At 40.9% G+C, this 23,308-nt stretch overlaps 1 protein-coding gene across 12 annotated transcripts in view; it reads left to right on the plus strand.

Moving 5' to 3' along the window:
• Nucleotides 1–23,308, plus strand: part of KHDRBS3 (KH RNA binding domain containing, signal transduction associated 3) — a 199,774-nt gene that overhangs the window by 68,046 nt on the left and 108,420 nt on the right. For 7 of the 12 annotated variants that reach the window (XR_004300830.1, XR_004300831.1, XR_004300832.1 and 4 more), the window contains one exon: nucleotides 8,450–8,568. Coding sequence is in view for 5 of the 12 variants with exons in the window: in XM_032415614.1 (XP_032271505.1) it covers nucleotides 8,450–8,568 (119 nt within the window). In the remaining 7 variants the exon portion in view is untranslated. Of the gene's footprint in view, nucleotides 1–152; nucleotides 770–8,449; nucleotides 8,569–23,308 lie in introns of those variants that run through there. The other 5 variants (XR_004300829.1, XM_032415610.1, XM_032415609.1 and 2 more) reach the window with 3 other exon arrangements.

The following is a 23,308-nucleotide window of genomic DNA, read 5'->3' on the forward strand; positions in this document are numbered from 1 at the left end:
TTTGTTTATTTTTAGAGAGAGAGTGCACGTGCATCAGTGGGGGGAGGGGCAGAGAGAAGGAGAGGGAGAATCTCAAGCAGGCTCCGCATTCAGCACAGAGCCCAAGGTGAGGCTCAGTCCAACAACCCTGAGATCATGACCCTGAGCCAAAATCAGGAGTCGGACACCTAACCAACCGAGCCACCCAGGCGCCCCCTAAGTAGCTTTTAAACAACTAGTAAGATGGGCTTTGACATTAGATATACCTTGATGTCAATCCTGAATCAACTCCTTATTACCTAACTTTTGTCAAACTTGTTAACCATTTGAATCCTCTGGGTCTTATTCTGTAAAATGGACGTGATATATCATAGATTCGATAGAATAAAAAGAGACTGTAAGTCAAACACAGAGCCCTGCACCTGGTGACTCATTGTCAACAGAGTAATGACAATAATTACCTCATTAGTACCGGTGTAAGTGACCTCTGAAACAACTGTCATGACTTCTCAGCATTTGCTGTGTGATATTCCATGTGGTAAGCTCACGTGGAAAGGAGACATCAGAAATTCTTTAACGACTCCTTTGGTTTTTACCGAAGATGTAGGGGTGGAGAGCTGCTCTCTGCCTTACCACGTCCTCTTCCCACCCTCTCCACTCTGCTCTGTGCCAGGAGGCCGATGTGGACGGCACGGGGGCGACCTCAGCAGACACTCCTGGCCTCTGGCTTGTAGCTGGGTCAGTACCTGCCCGGCGGACGGCACCAGCAGCCAGCTGTCGGGAGGGAGAGGTGAGATCAGAGTGCTTGTTCTCTTCGGCTTCTTCCCTGTCAGGCTCCCAGGAGTTGTCCGCTTCCCTCTGTGGGAGTCTGTGACCCCTGTCAGGCTGCCCTGGCCATACGGCCTCTTTCTTTGCTTTGCTTTGCCCCTTCGTGCTTCATGTCTTGGGGCAGGAATACCTCCCCTGCTAGCTAACCCCGGAGTGCTACACCATTCTTTCTTGCTATTATTGTAGGTTCTTTGCACCTTTAATATATAGGCCCTTAATTAAACTCTGCTCGGATTACCCAGTTTGAATGCCACATGTTTCCTTCTGGAATCCTGTTTCTTGGATCATTCACCCGGGGAAAGAACAGAAGCTCCAGGAGTAGGCAGAGTTGCAGAGTATCAGGGTTTCTAGCTAACGGTTTCTGACCTAAAAGATAAATTCCATATGGGCTCAGCACAGGAATGTGTTGGTTCGTTAATGCATTCTTTCATTGACCTGTTTTGTAAAGAGTGCATTTTTTTTCCTTTATAGAAACACTGTGTGCTAAAACCCTGATTGGGCTGTTAGCTTGACAAATTATTTTAATGACCTGTGGATGGAATATGTTGGGAAAGTGTCCTGCATTCAGAGCCCTCAGTTTGAGTCTCAGTAATGTTGCTCGCAAACTGTGTGACTTTAAGAAACACATTTTCAAACTTTTCTCATGTGTAAAATGTGAATAATGCTCACCGATCCTGGAATATTGTCAGGATGATGTGAGATAAAGAAGCAAAAAGACTGAATAAAAGGTAAGGTTATAAGCATGTGTGTTTGTAATGATGAGTTCTTTTCACCATCCAGTCTCATCCAGTCTCACAGCTTGTACCTGGGAGCCCTCACCACGTTCCAGGCTCCATGAAAGGGATTGAAAGGGGGTAGCTGGCAGGGTATTGCATGAAGTAGGAGGTTAGACCTGTGGTAAACATCATGATAGAGTACTGTGTTTTTTGGTTAACTGGTCTGGGAATTCAAGGGCACCTCTTCTAGGAAGTAGAATTTAGTTGGAGACACCAAAGGGAAGACACCTCAAGGCAAAAAGCCCACAGAATGTTCTAGTCTTAGAGAGCAAGTTCAAAGCCTACATACGACATGGTGGACGTGGTGCTTAAGAACCTGTGGACAGAGGTGGGTGTTGTGGGATAGACAATACAGCATGGGGACAGGAGCACAGGTGTGTCCCTGTGTGTTTTCTCTGATTGGATATTCAGTAGACCTGACGCTTTCTCTAAATATGAGGGCTTTGCCTCTGACAGCTTTCTCATTTGTCTTCTGTCCACGTCAACTATAAATAAACTGTCTGGTGTCGTCCCACAGTGGTTGTTCATCCCGACAGACTGTTTTATTATCTAGCTGTGTTTTAACCTGCCTCTTTCTCTCTCTCTCTCTCTCTCTGCATCCCGTCCATGTCACTTGCTCCTAAGCTGCCAGGTTGCCCTTCCTTAAGGCTGTCTCCCATCACGACAGTCCCCACCTAACAGCTTGTAGTAGCTCCCTGTTGTTACTGATCTGTTAGGATCTCAGTTTTGACCTTAGGAGCCTGGCCTGCCCTTTTATGCTTTTGTCCTCACTTCTTCTCTGTGCTGACCCCTCCTCTCACCTTGAAGCTGTTCTGTCTTTCTGCAGGAACCCAGGACGTGGGGTCAAGAAATTGAGCTCATGCCTAAGCTTGTCCCTGATGGGCTCTGTGATGGCAGGATCTTGTCATCCTTACCTGTCTGATCTATTCCCTTTTGTACTGTTTGAAGAGAAAAGGAAAAAATAGGTTTTGCTATCTTAGTAAAACTCCACCTATCAACTGTACGGTCTGACTGATGGAGTGAGCGACTGAACTAGTTTACACAGGGCTACTTACCTTCAGTGAAGAATTCGTCATTCCCTTGCCTGACAAACTCCATTCCTTACCCTGTAGCACATACTTGCTAGCTTTTCAAATAATTGTCCAAATCCCAAAGCTGCTAGTCCCTTTCCTGCAGCACTGTGTGCATTATATTAAATTTGTCTATTTCCGTGCCACACATTCTCAGTATTCTGTTCCCAGCACCTAGGACATTTCCTCAACGTATCAGAACCCAGTCATTGCTTTTGGGTAGGTGCCAGTCTTCACTGCTCACCCAAGTGAACCTCATGGCATTGAAAATATTACCGGATTCTCAAAATAAAATGTTTTACATGTAATTTTCGCAAATCTGTCTGTTGCTTCAAGTGAGATAAGCAGCTCAGGTAGATGCCCCTACGGTCTCAGTAAAATAACAGAGGAATGACGAACTTAAAATGAATGATCAGGAGAGAGTAAAGCTCTGGGTTACTAGCCAAGATGCAAAATATAGGCATGGCCACTTCCGTATAAATTTTTATTCTATTCTGTTTCAATGTTTATAAAAATTTTATAAAATGTCTAAAAGTTTACTTTTATGTAATTTAAATGGTGAAATATTCATTTCAAAAATTTAAAACAACATAAAAGATAAAGTTCTGTTGATTGTCCACTGATTCCCTCATGTCCACTAGTTACAACTGTTGCTAGTTTCTTATCTGTAAGTAGACATTTTCTGTGGAGATGCAAGTGAATATGAACATACATCGTTAAACCATTTCACACTGTGTGTGTCTGTGTGTGTCCTCAACCGTGTATCTGGTGGAGGCTTTTTTCTATCAGAACATAGAGTTCTTGATCTTACAGAGTAGCTGTCTGCTCTTCCATAGTGCACGTGTGCCCTAGCTTCTGTAACCGGGTTCCTGTTGCTAGACATTTAGATGGTTTTTCAGTGTTTTGCTATTAAAGACAATGCTATAAGCTTTGTACATAATATTTTACATTAAAGTATGTCCATAGGGTGAACTCGTAGAAATGGAGTTGCTCGGAAAAAGGAAAATATCAATTTAAATGTGCTTGATTCTTTGAGAGAATTTAAGCATTTTTAAAACAGATTTATTTGAGAGAGAGAGAGAGCAGGGGGAGGGGAGAGGGAGAGAACTCCTCAAGTGGACTCCCCACTGAGCATGGAGCCTGATGTGAGGCTCAATTCCAGGACCATGAGATCATGACCTGAGCTGAAATCAAGAGTCAGATGCTTAACCGACTGAGCCACCCAGGTGCCCTGAACTTAAGCATTTTTAATGAAAATTTACAGTTCTCAAATTATTTAATATTTTAAATAAATACTGAAAATTTAATTCATGTAAATCCAAAGATGATTTGGCTGTTTTTTAGAGGATTAGTGGATTTTACTATATTTGATGGGCTAAAATAAAAAGGTAAGTGGCCATTGCTTAGGAAGCTCTGTAGTCACCCAAGGCAAAACCAAAAAAGAACAAATAAGAAAGACATTGTAACTGACACTAGGTTTCTGGGCTGACAGAAATTTGATGTCCATGGTTTGCAAACATAACATTTTAATCCCCTACATTATCTAAAACCTAATCACACATTTGCTTATTATTTCTGAGCTGGGAGATGGCATTGGTACATTGAACTGTGTGGTAACAAATGTAATCTGGGGATTAGTAAAAGTGAAATCCCTCATGCATTTGACCTCAGAAACCAGACTGGATTTTCTCTATGGTTGGCCTTCACTGGCTACAGTTAACTAAGAGGTTCTATCCACCTTGGTCGTGTCAAAGTACCTTCCCTTCTCAAGAGAAGATCAGAGAGGTGGTCACAGGGGCTTTGGAAAATGAAACTACCAGTAAGGGAGAGGCATAAATACCAGAAAGCTGTTTCATGATTTCATACATCATGTTGTACAGTCCCCCCCCCCCCCACTTTTTTTTGCATTGTATTTTATGGGACTTCATGAAAACATCAAACTACTTACAATGCTCAATCAAGTGGAAATACAAAATTGGTGATTGAATGAATAGTCCCTAAGAGAACCACAAAAGTTTTGACCGGTTTTGGATTTGGTAGCTGGAGGGTCTGGGGCAAGTACAATAGTCATGATTTAAGCCAGGTGCATTGGACCCTAGGGATTGGGGCTCCTTCTGCTCCTGTGTGGTGTGTTAGGTCCAGTCCTTGCAAACCAACACGCTTGTAGCGTGGCATCAGGCCTTCACAATTTTCAAATAAATCTTAAACAGTGAAATATTATATTTTAACATAATTCAAAGCTTACTTAAGGTGACAAGATATTTTAGCAACATAAGATTTTCAAAGTTGACGGTCTAGAGAGGAAGTTAAATATTTTATATATTTTTTTAAATTTTTATTTACCCTTCCAAAATCATATCTCAAACTTTAATGTAATATATTGTAAAATACATATTTTTTTCTAATTTTTTAATCTTTATGATTTTATGTTGCTTAAAATGTTTACTGTCACTGATGCAAGGAATAACATTTGAATGCTGACTCTGGAGTTACATGTCGTGCCTATGTTGTAAGTGCTCAAAATCACAAAAATGCAGTGTTATCTGAAAATAAGTAATTACACCTATTTTAACATTTATGTACATTAAAAGTTCTTTTTTTTCTTTCTACAAAGTTTCAATATAATTTTGTTGAATCTTCTATGCCAAAGGCATTTCCAATTATAGCATAAATGCATAAATAAATACGTGGAATTAATTTTCTTCTCATTAAAGCTGAAGTCATGAATTATTATACTTGATGGAGCAGATGACATGTGACTTATTGTTCTTTACTGAGGAAAACAAAGCTAGTTTAGCTCATCTACACTATTAGTTCTACAGTTTTAAAGCCTGTGTGTGTGCGTGTGCTCGTGTGAGTGTGCTTGTGCATTCATGGAAAACTTCTGAAAGAGTATATGATATTGTTATAGTCATTACCTCTGGAGTATGGGTGTAGGAGGAAACTTTTCTTTTGATTTTGCATCCTGTTATACTGTTTTAACTTTTTTTAATAGGAAAAAGTCAAAATTAAAAGTACTCTTAAAGGTGTATTCAACAATAACAAGAATTATCTAAGTAAATCTTTGCATTTCATATCCTTCTATTTTAATGTACATTGTTCCCATACAGATTCTGTTTAGAATCCGTTTTCTCGATTAAAGCCTAGGATAATACAAGAAAGCAAACAAAATAATCCGTTTATTTGGAAGTTTAGTATTATCTTCAGGGCCTTCCCTGCTCTCCTCCGTCTCCCTGCCCAGCACTCTGAATCCCTTCGGTGTAGTGTCTGCTGACACAGCTAGGTCTCCAGCGCCAGCTGGGTGTGCGGCAGCTCGACCAGTTCAGTGCTGACACTCACTGCTGGAGTTAGGGGCGACCCCACGGGAGGAGGGCTGCGTCCCACAAGACTGCCCTCGCTTCAGACATCAGCTGCAGGTGGAGCGCCCGGGCTGCCCACAGCCTGATGAGCTGCAAGTGTGGGGCTTCCACGGCTCCTCCTCAGGTTGGGTAATGTGCCAGAGTGACTCCCAGGACTCAGAGAAGCACTCTATTTACTATTATGGTTCATGCTGATGACTGAACGCCTTCTAGCGCCTCATCTCTCTGCACAGGTGGGAGTGCTGAACATACCAGCTCCACACTTGCTTGGTTTTTCACACAGGCGGGCGGCTTTCCTGGCAGCCAGCTCCCTCTTCCTCCAAGAGTCATCTCATTAGCATAAAGGCCGCTATGCTTGAAAGGGGCTTGTTAGAAATGATAAAGTGCAGTCCTATCACTCAGGAAATTCGTAGCGTTCTAGGAAATCTGTGCCAGGAACCTGGGACAAAGACCAAATAGATATTTTTCATTATACCCCACATGCATGCTGACTTTTTACCATGCACTGTTAAAGAAAAAAATCATTCTGACACTTGTGAAAATAGTAAGGAAGACTTTATTCAGGACTATCATGATGGGTGTCAAGACTGTCACTGTGGAGAAGAGAGATCAGGTTCAACTCTGAATACAAGCAAGACAATTGGGGGGTTAGCGCTCGAGCGTGAAGGGGTAGGTGGGTGGAGGAGGGGAGGCATCAGTACCCCTGGGTTCTTTAGTGGTAACTGAAGCCTCCAGCTGTCAACAGAGCCTCCATTATCCTAAGGTGCCATGAAAATCTTATTTTCTGTCTTATATGACATAGAAAATGGTGGGAGAGACTGCAGTGGCACACTGTCTTTATAGTCAGACAAACCTGGAGGGAAGTCCTACCTTTGCTGTTATTAGCAGAGTAACCTTTCTGAACTTCCTGTCTGCCATCTCTTGTGAGGACTGAATTATGTCATGAATGTGGCACATATTAAATTCTCAAGTATTCCTAGCCCAGTAACCAAAACAAGTGAATACGTGTACCCCTTTCTACACCTGATGCCAGGTTTGGGCCTGCTCCATGCTGTGGTTCCCTTCCTTGAACCTGCGTTATCTTGTGGTGCGTCTGGAAGGAGCAGTGCATGTACACAATCATTCAGCACTCATTGAAGCACCTGCTTGTGTACCTCTTACACAGCCAAATGCTATAGGCAACAACGTGAGGAAACAGCATCTGAAATTTTCCAAGATCTGGGAGGTACACGTGGTGTGTGCTTAGTGATGTTTGTTGGATGAAGAAACAGATTTTTACCTAAGAGAAATTTATGTTCTGGTGGGAGAGTATCTTGGTCCACTTGGGCTGCAATTGCAGAATACCATAGACTGGGGAGCTTATGAACAACAGAAATATATTTCTTACTGTTCTGGAGGCTGGAAGTCCAAGATTAACATGCCTACAGATTTTGGTGTCACGTGAGGGCCCACTTCCTGGCTCATAGACGACCGTTTTCTTGCTGTGTCCTCTTGTGGCAGGAGGGGTGAAAGAGCTCCATGCATAGGGTCTCTTTCATAAGGCACTGATCCTTTTCGTGAGGGCTCCGCCCTTATGACCCAGTCACCTCCTTAGATCCCCCACCTCCTAAGACCATCACATCCGGGATTAGGATTTCAACATGTGAATGGGAGGTTCCAAACATTGTCTATAACGGAGATACCGTATGGAGATACCACATTCTCTCCAATAGGAGTCATCATAGAATTGAATGTAAAGTGTTCTCTGAGGATCAAGGTGGAAGTGATTGATTCTTTCCTTCCTGCCTCATTGGTGAAAGGGATAGTCACACATAAAAAATAGTATTTGGTGTGGCTGAATCTTGAAGGAGATGTATGACGTTGAAATAATAACATTACAGGCAGAGAAAAGAATGTTAATGACATGAGTGTGTAGTTGATCCGTGTCACTTGTGAGGAGGGTAGATTTGGTTGGGGAGGTCAACTGACAGGAGGTTGTCTAGGACTTTTCATGCCATCTTAAAGAATCAATTCCTGTGATGTAAGCCTCGGGGAGCCAGGCAGAGCTGGTGGACAGGGATTGTCAGTACTTTGTAACACTGAATAGAGGTTGTTTTCTGGCTTTTCTTAGCTGTTTGAGCAGCCTCTCTCTAGGATTCCAGAAGGCCCCAAGAAACTTATTTTTGTTTGTGTCTGTTTTTTAGTTAGTTCATTGTTCCCTCCATTAGCATGGGCTGTTGAGATTTGACTTTGCAGAGCCATGGTACATGCCTTTTTTCTATAGTACTGGTGAAGAACGATTGATAAAATGGGAAATACGTCATTACTTGGAAAATCCCTATTGATCTGATAGTCCGTATTTCTGTATTTGATTTCATGCCACAGCAGAGCTAGCAAGAACTCCCATCCTCTGGGGTCCTAAGTCATACACTTCATGGTTATCTTTTTTCCTCCACAGAAATAGAAAAGTTTCAAAAAGGAGAAGGCAAGGATGAAGAAAAGTACATCGATGTGGTGATTAATAAGAACATGAAGCTGGGACAGAAAGTGTTAATCCCTGTAAAGCAGTTCCCTAAGGTAAGACAGTGAGGTTTGCAGGTGTGGCAAATCTAATCACAAGGGAGCAGATGTTCAATTTGTATTGTTTGATATTTTATTGAGGTGTTTTCCCTTAGCGTAGCCCTCCCCCACCTCACACCAACACAGATACACTTTTAAAGTTAGTTAAAAATTAAAAACTTACTGAGTGATCCTATCTTTTCTGTTCGACTTTAGTGTGAGTTGGGGAGCCCTAAAGAATTATGCTTCTGAATCATCCTAGTGATGTGACTTTGGACAACCTACGTAACTTCTTTCTACTTTAATTTCTTCATTTGTAAGATGAGGTTGGATTATTAAGAATTAAATAAGATTATCCATGTTAAATGCTTAGCATAGGGTGTAAGCACATAAATGTTCACAGTATTATCTATTCTACTTCTCTGTTCCAGAAAAATGTTCTATTTTTTCATTTATTGCAAGTGTTATGTCCTTGAACATGATTACAATAGGTGCTTTAAAGTTTCTGTCTGATTCTAAAATCTTGGTCATTTTAGATTTGGCATGACTTGATACATTGATACTCTTTTTATCTTGGTTTTTTTCTTCTGAGTGCTCATGTACGTGATTTATGCATACTGTTGTATACGTTGGTAGTTCATTTCTCTTGATTGCTCACTAGTAGTCCATTAGTTGAATATGCTACAGTTTGTTTATTCATTCACTAGGGCGTTTTCAGTTTGGGGTTATTATAGATTAAATTGCCGTGAACATTTTCATACATTTTGTGATGATATGTTTTTATTTCTTTTGAGTAAATACTTAAGATTTAACTAGCTATGTATCTAATTTTACGAGAAATTGCCATACTTCTTCCCAAAGTGATTGTTCCTTGTTGTGTTTCCAGGAGCAGTGCAAACCAGGCTCTGTATCCTCATCGGTGTCAGTGTGCTCTGTCTGTTGAATTTTTAACCATTCGAATAGTATGTTGGTATTTTCCTGTGGTGTTTATTAGCATTTCCCTGATTAGTAATGATGTGATCACTTCATGTACTTACTGGCCGCTCCTCTATCTTCTGTTTTGAAGTGTCTTTTTGGGTCCTTTGCCTATTTGTGAATGGGCTGTATGTCTTCTCATCATTGAGTTGTAGGAGCTTTTTTAAATATCCCAGATATAAGTCCTTTGTTAGATGTGTTCTGTGAATATTTGGTTCAGTCTGTGGCTTTCCTGATATTTTCTTCATAGTGTCTTGTGATCTGCAGAAGTTTTTAATTTCATGATGTCTGTCTAATATATCAGGTTTTTCTTTCCTTTTATGATTATTACCTTCTGTCAACTAACAAATCTTTGCCAGTTTTAAAGCAATGCTAGAGTTGTTGATAAGTTACAGAGCTAGTCTCCTGTGTTTCTCTAAAAGCTTTACCATTATAGCTTTTACTTTTAGGTTTTTGATGCATCTCAAATTGCTTTTAGTGTATGTTGTGATGCAGGGGGTTCAAAATTTATTTTCTCTCCATGTGGATATCCAGTTTTCCCAGTACCATTTGTTGAAAGATGTTTTCCTCCCACTGATGGTGTTGGCACCTTTGATGAAAATTACATGGCTATGTAAGTGAGGGTCTGTTTTTTGCACGTCCTTTGTTTCATTCATCTGTCTATGGATCCTTATGCCACTACCATTCTGTCTTCATTACGGTAGCTTTTCATAATAAGACATGAAGTTAAGTGATGCAGTCCCTTCAACTTTGTACTTCTTTTTCAAGATTGCTTGGATAGAGGTCCTTTTCAATTCCATGTAAATTTAAGAATTATTTTATTAACTTTCACAAAACATTTTGCTTGGATAATGATTGTAGTTGCACTGTATTGATTAATTTATGGAGATAATTTCATCTTAACAACATCGAATCTTCTCTTCCTTGACATGGTGTGTCTTTCCATTTATACATTTTTAATTTCTATCAGCAGCATTTTATGCTTTTCAGGGTAAAAGTCTTACTTGCCTTTTGTGAAATTCATTCTTAAATATTTTATGTTTTTTAATATTATTGGACAGTGGATATTTTAAAGTTTTATTTTCTCATTTTTTTACTTCTAATAGAAAATTTTGTATATTGACCTTATATTCTGCTACCTTGCTAAATTCACTTGTTTTCATAAATTGTTTTATAGATTACTTAGGATATGCTGTGTACACAATCTTATCACCTACATAAATAGTTTACTTCTTTCTCTCCAATTTTTATGCTTTTTATTTATTTAGCTTGCATTATTGTATTGTGTAATGCTTGAGTACAAGTAGTGAGATTAGGCCTTCTTTCCTTGTTACCAGAGTGGAAAAATTTAAGAGTGTTAACAGCCAGGGGGTTTTGTAGATGCCCTTTGTTAGGTGGAGGAAGTTCCCTCCTATCTCAGTTTTGCTGAGAGATTTGATCCTGACTCGGTGGTGAATTCCGTTGAATGCCTTTTCTGCATCTATTGAAATGAACACAGAAGGTTACTTCTTTACACTGTTAATATAGTGAATTTTATTGATTGATTTGTCTAAATTAAACCAGCTTTGCATTTCTGGGTTAAACCCTACTAATTATCATCTCTTTATATATTGTTGGGTTCAAATGCTTCTATGTTCATGGACGATACTGGCCTATAATTTTTTTTCATATATAACATCTTTGTCAGATTTTGATATTAGTGTTATGCTGGTTTCATAAAGTGAGGAGTGTTCCTTTCCTTTTTTTTTTTTTTTAACCCCAAAGAATGTATGTCAGTTTGATGCTGTTTCATCCTCAGTATTTGATAGAATTAACCAATGAAGACCTTTGTGCCTTAAGTTTGGTGATGAGTTCAAAGTCTTTAACTGACAGGGCACTAATCAGATTTCCTATTTCATCTTTTGTGGTCTCCTCCCCCCGCCAAGAGATTTGTCCATTTCATCGTAATATTTTAGCTATTACTTTTTCAAATACTTTTTATGACCCTTTCTCTCCACCTTTAGAGAGACCAGTTACACATATGTTCAACGTTTTGATATTCTCAAAATAGTTCCTGTGTCTCTTTTCTCTTTTCTCCGCTCCCTGCCCCGTTCTTCAGATCAGACTTCTACTTCTGTATCTTCAATTCATGAATTATCTCTAACGTTATCTTTATTTTTCTGTTAAGCCCATTAGATAAATTTTTTATATCAGGTATTGTAATGATCTGTTTCAGAATTTATTATTTGATTCGTATATAAATATGTGTATGTGAAAAAAATTTTTTCTCTGCTGGGATTTTCTGCTTTTTATTCATTACAGGTATCATATTATTTTGTGTCATTGAGTGCAGATAAAATAGGTGCTTTAAAGTCTCTAATTCTAAAATCCTAGTCATCTTGGATTTGACCTGAATTGATAAACTTTTATCTTGATAGTGAGTCATAGTGTTCCAATTTTTTGTGTGTTGAGTAATTTTGGACTGTATCCTGGGCATAGTGAATGTTGTGTTGACAAGACTCTGGATTCTGTTCTGTTTGAGAAATGTTGATGATTTTGGATTCAGACCGCAGACTTGTTGAGTAGAGTGCAGATCTCAGTTCAGTTCTTTTTTTTTTTTTTTTTAATTAGTTATGTTAATCACCGTACATTACATCATTAGTTTTTGATGTAGTGTTCCATGATTGATTGATCTTTTCTTAGTTTGACTTCTGCATTTGTTTTTGGCATACAGGGTCCTGGGGTCAGCCAGGGATTTGGGTGGATTGTTACACAAACTTGGAGGCGCCCCGTCTCTGACTCTGCCTTTCCTTGTACCCCTACCTCACGTGTTGGCACTGTGGTGGTCTCAGGCTCTGCCACTCAGGCTGAAAATTCTAAAACCAGTAAGTTTGCCCAGGCCCAGTCTTCCAAGTCTTGACTCCTTTCCAGAACCCCCTTGTTTTTGATCATTCTCCAAAGGCTTCAGACAATTGATTTTTTTTGTTTTGTTTAGAGTTTAAGAATTTATAGTTGTTATCTATAGATGGTCATCCTGTTAGGAGCTTACACAGCCGTACCTGCAGAACTGAAGATATACGTTTTTAGTAAAGAGAAAACTATGTTGCAAACATTTCATAGACAGACTCGTTACTAAACAAAGCGTGTAGACAGACTCGTTACTAAACAAAGCGTGGCTTACGGAAAGCTTTATACATCGATCACTCTGCTCGATACACTATATGCACAATGGGCAGTAGATAGAAAGATGAACACTCTCCCTGTCCTGAAATAGTTCATGGTCTAGTAGATGATTAATCTGGAATTAATACTTTGTGAATATGAGTGAGTATATGAAATACAGTATGTGTACAAAAGTACCTGAAATAAAATCTCAAATACTGTTTTTCACTGTCAGCTTTGATGAGAGTGGGGGAAGACAAATTATAATTTCTGTGTCTAATGGAGAGCAGAGTCTATTTCAAGTACTCATAATATCTGAAGTAGGCTGCTTAGACATCCACTGCTTTCAGAATGCTGAAAAAAAGATATTTCTGCTTAGCCTAATTGAGCCTGGGAGTTTCAGGCCAGACTTTTGTGAAGGCTAATCTGGTACTTGCGACAGTTCTAAGAAAAAAGCTTTCGTGCCGGTGTCAGTGAGTAGATGGAGCTGGAGGAAGCTGGCGATCGGCCCTCCAGAGTGCAGGGCAGAGAGCAGCTGGATGCACAGTTTACCCAAGAGTGTATACCTTCAGCTGCTGCGGCAAGAGAGCAGGGCTGTTTGTGAAGATCCATCCAATAAAAGGATTTCCATTAATTGAATATTTTCTCTCTTTTTTTTTAAAGATTTTATTTATTTATTTGACAGAGAGAGACACAGCGAGAGAGGGAACACAGGCAGGGGGAGTGGGAGAGGGAGAAGTAGGCTTCCCGCTGAGCAGGGAGCCCGATGCGGGGCTTGATCCCAGGACCCTGGGATCATGACCTGAGCCGAAGGCAGACGCTTAACGACTGAGCCACCCAGGCGCCTCTTGAATATTTTCTCTTAATGAACCACTTCCAACACTCTTTCGGTGGGTAGCACGGAACATGAGTCTTTGAGTATTCAGAGCTAAGACACATTCACTCTCCTGAGTTATATGTCAGGGCTTGTAAAGTGTGAAACTCAAAGTAAACACTGTTTTATGGGGTGTTTTTTAAGACTTCAAGCTGTAGAAATTGCTATCCAGAGTCTTCCTGTGGAGAAACCCTTACCCTTGATTCTGAGCAGTGGCTAGATACAGCATAAGGGCCAAATCAACATTGGAACCCGTAGATCCTTTGTGGTTTAGATTTTACATTCTTTTGTTGTTGTTGTTGTTTCATACATCATTGAATCCATCCATCCATTAGTATACCTAGTATTTACTGGGAAAACAGAAGTGATCAAGACATGTTCCTTTGTTACAGGAAGATCTGTTTTGTGGGGAGAGCAGATGAACAACCTAACGTCTATAATATAGCATGAGAAGTTCAAGGTTAGGGTGCTCTAGGAAGACAGAGCGGAGGATCATATTGACACTCTGAGAGAAGCCTTCCCGAAGGCGGCTGTCTCTGAAGGAGCTAGCTGGGCTTGGGTCTGAAGTCAGACAGGGTGAAGTTAAGGGGTGGCCACGATAGGGAAACACAGGGTAGATGGCAGTTGTGAAATTACAAGCCATTTTATTTGGCTAAACAGGTTAATTTCAATAAGGTGTGCAGATTTTTATAGAGTAGTAATAGATAAAGTGGTAGGAGAGCGGAGTGTGGGGTCGGGCTGGCCATTGCGGGCTGCAGAGGTCGAGCAGGAAGTGACGTGTGGGCTGTCCTGGAGGATGAGGCGGGCTTCTCCAGGTGTGTCAGTGTTGGGAACTGTTCAAGAGCAGGGCACACTGCATGCAGAGTTGTGCTGGGGCGGAAGACTCCTGTGCACCATTTGGAAAAGCAGGCTCTAAGATGAAAGGAAGGCATTACATCTCTGTGGAGCCTTACGCACACTGCACGCTCTACTGCTGTGGTAAGATGTCTGCTACAATGTTAAGTAAACAAAGAAAAACAACATGTAAAGCAGATAGTACCCCAGTTGGACAATTATTTAGGAAAAAAAAACCCAACAACTTGACTCTTAAGAGCAGTTACTCTCTAGAGGGTAGGATCATGTGCGGCTTTCTGCTTTACCTATTTCTGTGCTTTAATGTTCAGCAGTTTGGTGCAAATTTTATAACTGGGATAAAAAAAGATTTCCATTTTGGGGAAAAAATGGTCCTGAGATTGTTAATTTGAGAGAGACCTTTGTACTATGATTGTTAAGATTTAGTGTACTGAGTTAAATTCTGTCATTTTCAGTTATAAGTTTAAGTTGGATTTATTAATTTTCTTAATTTGCTAGTTGTGTAATCCCTAAGCATTATAATACATGCATACTATTTTCAAGTAACATTATATTAATACACGTGGTCTGTTACAGTGAATGTTTTCCTATTATGTGCATATTTTAAATTTGATATATTTGCTGTTTCATAGAAGCTTTTAGGTTAAGGGTCTTGAGAGAGAGAAGAGAGAAGTACTTACAGAAACATGTTCCCTCCTGGAGTTTGAATTAAAGCTCAGGGAAACGTTCTTTTTAAAAATTGGTTTGCATTTTTCCCTTGTAGCATGTTGCAGACAAGTAAAAATCCATAAATTTACTACGGGGCAGAAACCTATTCCATAAAATCTTGATGGGTTTAAAAATTTCCCACAGTAGTAAATATTTTGACAGTTATGTTGGTATGTAAACACTTGCCTTTTCTGTGACTCCTAATTGATTTTCAGAGGCATATAATGTTTTTCAAGAGGCTTTATATGAAAATAAGGTGTATTTTTGGTGTCCAGTTGATAGTTTACCTGTAGAAATAAAGGGATAATATACTTGTATGTTAGTTCTTGATGTATAGGTGCCATTACCAAATTGATGTTGGTGGCCAGTGGGGATTTTGAAACTTGTTGACATCAAGGAAGCCTGATACTAAAAATAATCACTTTAAGACACATGTATTTGTGGTAAGTTGCTATTAGTGTCCCTCCTGGTATGCATTAACTTTTGGGACCCCATGATAAAGTAAGAAGGCCCCTCTGGACTCCAGCACCTCAGGGAAGGTAGTGACGTATAAGGCCGCTGTTTGACCATGAACCGTCCAGGTCAGCCTCCCACCATCTCAACAGCCCACACCTCCCAGGGAACCGAGAGCTGTGCGGTTTTAGGTAGAGATGGAAGGATGCATCTGCAGCGGCTGTTTTCCCTCTGTTGTGATCTTGTGACACATGCTGGTGTCACGACAATTAGAAAGTTATTTAAATTGGTATTCGTAAATATGATAGCATTCAAAAAATATTATGAAAGAACTTCAAATCTTATGCTGTGACTTTTCCTTTATTCTCTTTAAAATTCTTGATTTTTGACCTGGAAAGTAGCAACTTAAACCTAGATTTAGATTTGTTAAGTGAACTCCAAAACCAGCCAGGCATAAATTGAGGGGTTCCTAAAAGAATTTATGTTCCTGGAGAATTTATTTATGTTCCTGAAACATAGACATAACCAAATTTTGTGACTTTCATTCCTCCTCTTCTTGGCAAACCTACACCTTTTTCTGTGTTCCTTATTTCACCGAATGACAGACACCACATATACCTAAGTGCCCATGCCTGAAATCAGTGTGTGATTTTTGTCTACTGGTTTCTCCTTCATTTACTTCCTCTCCCTCCATTCTTGAAGCACCTTGACTTAGACATTTATTATTTGTGCTTCCTCAATTAATAACTATCCATCTCTGTGTTCCTGAAACAACTTATGTTGTTTTAGGGGGTTATTATTATTATTAATTATTATTATTCCTACTCTTTTATTGAGCCAAATGAATAATCATAAAATTTAGTTATATATAGACCCCCCCCCAAATTGCGTTGCATTCAAAAGACTGGAAATGCTACCATATATGTACTTGGGTCACAACACAGTACGATTTAGAAATTAAAGTCTGTGATAAATATTGTTATATGTAAATTTTGTATCATATCACTGCTTACTTTCTAAAGGGTGATAGAAGATAGATCTGTGTGTTGCTGAGCCAAAAGGTAAAATCATTTTTAGTGCTTAACAATGTGTTACCACTGACTTAGATACCTTAAATATTATTGTAGTGACTATTTTGGCTCTGGGCCCCCAGAGAACCACCAAGTTGGAGCAGTTGAAAATCACATGACTGTGGTATTGCACACAGGACATCTGGTCCCTCACTTCTAGGATTCCCTGCCCAGTCAGTAAAATGGGAGAAATTCATACCACAGACCAAACTATGAACTTTTATCAAGACAAATAATTGGCACATAATTACATGAAGCAAAAGGACACATTGATTCTGAGAAGCAGTTAGAGAGGGGAAAGAAGCCAGGTTTAGGAACCAGTCCCTCTGTGTTATGCCCAGCTCTGTCATTTACTAGCTTTCTGACATCTGATGTGTCTCCTCTATGTGGGTCTCTCTCTCTCCCCATCCTCTTTACCTCCTTCCCATCCCCGTCAGACCAAGCACCTACTGGACACCTCCACTTGGATGTCCCACAGACCTCTTACATTTGGCGTGCCCAAAAGTGACCTTCATTCCTCGCCTTCTTGGCAAACCTAGAGCTTTTTCTGTGTTCCTTATTTCACTGAATGACAACACATATACCTAAGTGCCCATGCCTGAAATCAGTGTGTGATTTTTGTCTACTAGCTTCTATTTGATTTACCTCCTCCCCCTCCATTCTTGAAATACCATGACTTACACATTTATTATTTCCACTTCCTCAATTAATTACGATTCATCTCTATGTTTGCATTCCATTATACTCCTTAATTTATACTGTCGTCCCTCACCCATCTTATATAACAGGCTCTTGTCCAGATCAGTTTATTGCCTTTAGTTTCATACCCTCGAAGCCAGACTGTTGAAGTCTGGGAGTTTCTAATTAACAATTTCAAACTCACTATTGGATAGTTTTCTTTTTTTATTTGTTTTGTCATCTAGACACTCAAAGAATAGAATCCAGCCTTGAGCAAATAGAGATAGAAAGTATGTAGATTATTTCACATTGTACATTATTTGTGTATGCCTGTGTGTATGGATTTTGCCTATATCACCTCCTGGAGAAGTTCTTTGTATACTTTGTTGATTTTTAGAGTTGCTGATGTCTAAATAAGTTGAGCTGTTTGCCATTTAGAAGTAGATACTATGTTAAAATTACAATCAGTGTAGAAACACCAAATAATCTCCACTACTACCAATAATACTTAGTGATTGTGGTTGGCAAAGTAATAAATTTAAATAATTATTTTTATCCATAGCTTTAATAGGTCACAATAATTTCTGCAAGCAAAGAAAATCAATAAAATCTGTGTTGACTAGTGCCATTTGATTTGGGATAAAATAAACTTTAATTCCACAAGTATTTCTTGAGAAACTATTATGTAGGAAAAATGATGAATCAGCTGTTGGTCCCAGTTACTCCCAAGGATTGATACTCTAACAGGAGAAACAGAGTACATTTCGCTAAATAATATAGGGTAAATACTAAGTCAGCAGACTCTACAAGAATTTAAAGATGTAAGAGAGAGCTATTTTTGGAGAAAGAATTACAGATGGAATTAAATTTAGTCCTTAAGTGTAAGTTCAGGATGTTAATAAGTAGAGATCAGAGGGGAGAGCAGAGTAACTATTGAGCCAGAATGATTTAATTATGGAGAATAGTAGGTTGTAGCCGTCACTGGAATGGTGACAGCTAGTCTGGAAAGCCTTCAGTGCTATACTTGGGCATCAGAATTTTATGTAGCCAGGAGGAAGCCCTGGAAGGCTGATGACACAGAGACAAACAGACAACTAGAATGTATAGGGGAAGGTGTTCTGTATTATAAAAGAATTTACTCTTTTTTTTTAATTCCTCTTAAAATTTAGGAATGATTGATTTAAATACAAGTTTGGAATGTTTAAACAAGTTTGGAATAACTTTTATTCTTAGGAAATTCATCTATGTAGAGGTGATTATCAGAATCATGGAAGTTATTGTCAGTAATCCGAAGCTTGACTTAGTTACTGGCTCTGCTAAGAAACAAGCATGTTATTTCTAAAGCACCCACTCCACTTCATGTGGATGCTATGGTCCCGAATCTGTTATTAGGTTTACTATTGTTTGGAGTTTGGCATTTATGACATTGGTTTAATTCAAATAAGATCAATATTCTGAATGTCAACTAAAATGTGGATTTATTTAACTAACCATTGGGTTAGCAGTTACATCATTGGAAACTAAAATGGCCCATAGACCTAATAAAAGTGGTGATCTGGTCTTTCCTTTCAAGTGAAGGCAGGTAAGACAGATCTCATTTACTCTTTACTTTCAGTTCTTGCCCTTGGGCAGGAATCAGAGGAATGTGGAGATTATGAACAAAATGTGTTTCTTGAGGGTTTAATTCTCTTTCCCCAGTAAGGTGAAAGCAAATGCTTAGGTGATGTTTTCCAAAGAGGGCTGTATGCACAACAATATACTTGGTGCTAGAAGCACTTGCTAGAACTTCTGTTTTAATGTGTGTGTGTGTGTGTGTGTGTGTGTGTGTGTGTGTGTGTGTGTGTGTGTGTGTGTGTGTGTATAAATAGCCTGTGGTTTTCTGTGTGTCAGACACTGTTCCAGCATCTTACATATATTAACTTATTTAATCCTTACAACTTTAGGAGGGAATGATTATCTCCTCTTCACATATGAAAAAACTAAAGAATAGAGAAGTAATTTGCTAAGGGTTACACAGTTACTAAGTAACAGGCATTTGAATCCCAGAAATCTGGCTCCAGAGCTCATGCTCTTATTCAAGAAACTAAACTTCATGTTAGTATTTAGTACCTAGATTAATGCAGGGTTCATGTGAGTGCCTACAGTTCCGTGCACGCCGAGACCCTATCTTCCGGTAAAGGGGGGCGGGGGAGGGGGAGTTCCACAGTGCAGAAGGTCTCACCAAGTCTTACTTTGCTTTCAGGATGTTAGGCCATATAGCTGTGATATATGCCTCATTATGGATTCATGGGCTACGTTACCTGGTTTTAGTTAAACTTCCCTTTAAATGGGCACGGGTTATTGCAAAAGAAACTGTGAATTAAAGGTCTAAAATACATTCTAAATGAGCAAGAAAAATGGCCGCGCTGATCCTTCCCCCGTGCCTAGATCCAAGCCCAGCCTTATGACAGAGTGAAAGCACCTGTGATCTAGTTGGATGTGACAAAACGAATCTTCTCAAACTGGAACTGTTTCTCTGTGTCCAGTGTCATTAATGATGAATCTTTTGCCCTAAGTATTACGATATTAATCAATGATAGAAGAGATACAGAATTTTAAAGTAAATGAGTGCCTACATACATACGCAGATACACATGTGTACACACATACATACACTTCACGTGTGTGTGTGTGTGTGTGTGTGTGTGTGTGTGTGTGTCTCTGTGAGAGGTGTGGGGGCCAGTGGTAGGGGTGATTCTTGGCTGCCTATGATCTTGGCCTACTTGAGGCAATGGCCCAAGGGTGCATTTGCATTTGCCGTCACTGGTGACCTGCTCCCTTTGGCCTCCTTCCTCTGTTACATCTTCTTAGCTCTTAAATTAATGAGATGTATACTTCATTCTGTATCCAAGCATTTAAAAAAAACTTCTTTTTATATCCTCTCTTTTGTTTTGCAGTCCTACTTCAGACCCATCTCTGTATTACTAAACTACATTGTCTATCTGATATGTACCCTATTATTTTGTAGTCTTTCTCAGATGTCTTTTTAAGCATTTTAATGAACATTTAGATTTTATATGACACTCAATTACAAGATGCTATTGGCCAGTTAGGACCCATCCACCAGAAATCTGCTGCCTTCCATCTGTGCTTATGTGGCATACTCTAGGTTTTCTTTAAGTTAATTAAACTGTGTTAAACCCTTGGGTAGTGATTGGTATACTCTGGACATTAATTTTGATTGACATTCATCATTCTCTTTGAATGCATGAGACACTGCTTGCCTGTTAGAAGCTAGGTGCTGTTTTACGCAGTTGTTGAGTTGTTGCACGGATGAATGAGACAGGGTCTCTGCCCTTAGAAGGTCACAACCTCTGCGCTCCTTAGGGAAAATAATAGGTGGTTTTCTGTGCAGGTACATTGCTAGGCCTAGAAAAGACTGTGATGTTTGAGGCTATGAAAACTTAACTTTTTGATAAATGACTGCTTTGTCATTGTTCTCTGTGCTGGTGCTCTGCCCTCAGCGATCACTGCCTGCCCTTCCCTTACGTCTCTCATGACCTTGCAGCTCCCTTCCAGTGAGAACTTGCCCCAGAGCTGACGTGGTACCAGCTTCCGGGCATGTGCTTTAAGGGAACAGGTAGCTTCTGCTTTTCTGATCTTGGAAGTCATACGCCAGGAAAAAGCTCTGCCACCTTGAGGCCACCATGGTAAGTGGGAGCCCAGGATACCTAGGTGGGGTCGAATCGGTGCAAACAAGGAAAACTGAGGACATCAGCTGACAGCCACCATCAGCGGTAACAGGCATCGAACGAGCCATCTTGAGAGCGGGTCTTCCGCCCCAGCTGATCTGGCCGTTGCCACATGGAACTCCCCCCAGGGTTCAGATTGCTGAATTGTGAGCAGATAAATCAGTGGTCATTGTTTAGAGCCATTAAGTTTTGGGTTAGTTGGTTACATAGCTGCAGATAACCAGGATAGCATTAAAGTGTGCTTTTCTCGCTGCCGGGTCAGGCCGGGCGTGTGAAATGACCGACATGTGCACATGCTGACTGCAGGCCAGGGTTTCAGGGTTGGAGTGGCAGGGCTGTGCTGGGGGGTGGGGGGGGGCGGCATCATGGACCGAAGGGGTGGCTTTTACCAAGTGTCAGGTTTATCCCAGGATTTCATTTTGGCAGTGAAATAGTAAAGTGCATTTAAGAAAAGCAGTGGAGGTGGAGGGAGCATTAGAAAGTTCAGTTACATTCAGGGAAGGTCCTGTAACCCGTGCATGCACTTCATCCCCTGGAGCTCACTCTCCCTTCAGTGTAAAGTTGTGCCATCGTTAAAGGAGTGAGTTCTTATCAAGAGGGAACAGTTAAGCAGTGACCAAAATACAAAGGGAAAGTGAAACCATCCAGATTGCCATCAGTATTTTAAACTCAGAATTAAATCCGGATTCTTGACAATGGCCTATGAGACCTGCTGGATGTCTGTCTTTGACCCTCTTCCTTCCAGCCCCGACTTGCTCTGCTCCCCTCAGGCTGCTGGCTTCTTGGTTCTCAGAAGCTCCTTTGTGCCCAAGGGCTTTCGCACTGGCTGATCACATTGCAGGAAACGCTGTTCCCCACACCCTTGCACAGGACACAGCTCATGCTCGGCCGTCACAGGCCAGCCCTCCGTGAACACCCAGACGCTCTGTAGGTGCTTTCGTCCACCTCTGTGGATGCTCACTGCCAGTTAGTCAGCATGGCTGTCTTCGTGTAAGCTGTACTTGTCACCGGGCTCTTACTGCTGGAATGTGAAACTCTGTGTGAGCAGGGTCATCATCTCTTTCCCTTTTCCACTCGGCCCCTAGAACGAGCTTGCCACTTCACCAATGTTGTAGTAGTCATAACACGTACTGAGGGCTAGAAGCTGATCTACTACATGCTTTGTTGACTTTGTCAATATTTTAAAAAAGCAAAGCAGAGTGGTCTTGTTGTCCTTGAATCTGCAGATTAAGCTTTTGTGCAGGGGCGTGATGAGGGCATGAGTCTGAGCTGATCTCAGTAGTGGCTGCTTCCTTCTTCCACACGGCACCCAGGGAAGTGGCCTCGGGAGTCTTCCCCGCTCGCTGATCTTCCCTGTGAGCACGTGGAGGTTGGGGCAGGAGTGTTGAATTCCTGCACAAAAGACCCTTAAGGGAGTGTCAGCTCCTCTAATTCTGTGGCTTTTAGGGCTTCGTGCTCTCAGGTGAGCCCACCCCAGGTAAGCAAAGAAGCAAATGCTGGAGGCTCATTTCTCCCTGCAGGCGCCTGAACTCTGCCCCATGGGTGGTTGGTGTTTGCCCTGGGACTTGGGCGTTAACTTTCATTCTGTCCAGCTTTCTTCTTGTCTTAAAGGGCAAGAGTGACGTTCATCTGAGCTGAAATGGGTAGTTCTCGGAACGGGGTAGTTCTGAGAAATGGCAATGGCTAAAGTCAAAAGCAGGAGAGCAGTGGAGCCTGAGAGGCGGGCATGAGCCGGGTCAGGAAGGGCCTCTCTCAGCAGTGTCAGGACACGGGGACTAGATTCTGAAGACTGTTGGGAGTTGTGTTTGAATCAGAGATGTACCCGAGTGAACTTTGTGTGACACTCTGTGCTGCCCGAGGAGCTAGAGGTTGATTCAGTGAAAGGATGCTGAGGCGGGCGAGGCGAGCAAGGATGGTGGCCGGGGGTGGGGGCTCGTGGTGTGACTGCAGGCAAGTAGGCTGTGAGAGGCATCGAGGTGAAATCGGTGCGATATAATGAGGTGTTGGAGCGGTGAGCACAAAAAGAGCAGTGAGCCCTCATGGCGTGAATGTCAGGTTCCTGGCTCGAGTCAGGGCACCGCGGCAGGCCCGCTGGCTGGGCTGAGGAGCTCTGACGGGGCGCTGGCACAGGCCACGAGTTCAGTGTTAGGGTGGAGTTGGAGGTCAGTAAAGCATCCCTTTGTTGGACTAACCAACTCTTTGGTGAGCACCCAATTAAGGGGACCTTTTAATGGAGACAGTGACATGTTCTTGAGACTTAGTTGTTTATGAAATGA

This window comes from Phoca vitulina, unplaced genomic scaffold (assembly GCF_004348235.1).
Source record: "Phoca vitulina isolate PV1807 unplaced genomic scaffold, GSC_HSeal_1.0 scaffold18, whole genome shotgun sequence".
Lineage (NCBI taxonomy): Eukaryota > Metazoa > Chordata > Mammalia > Carnivora > Phocidae > Phoca > Phoca vitulina.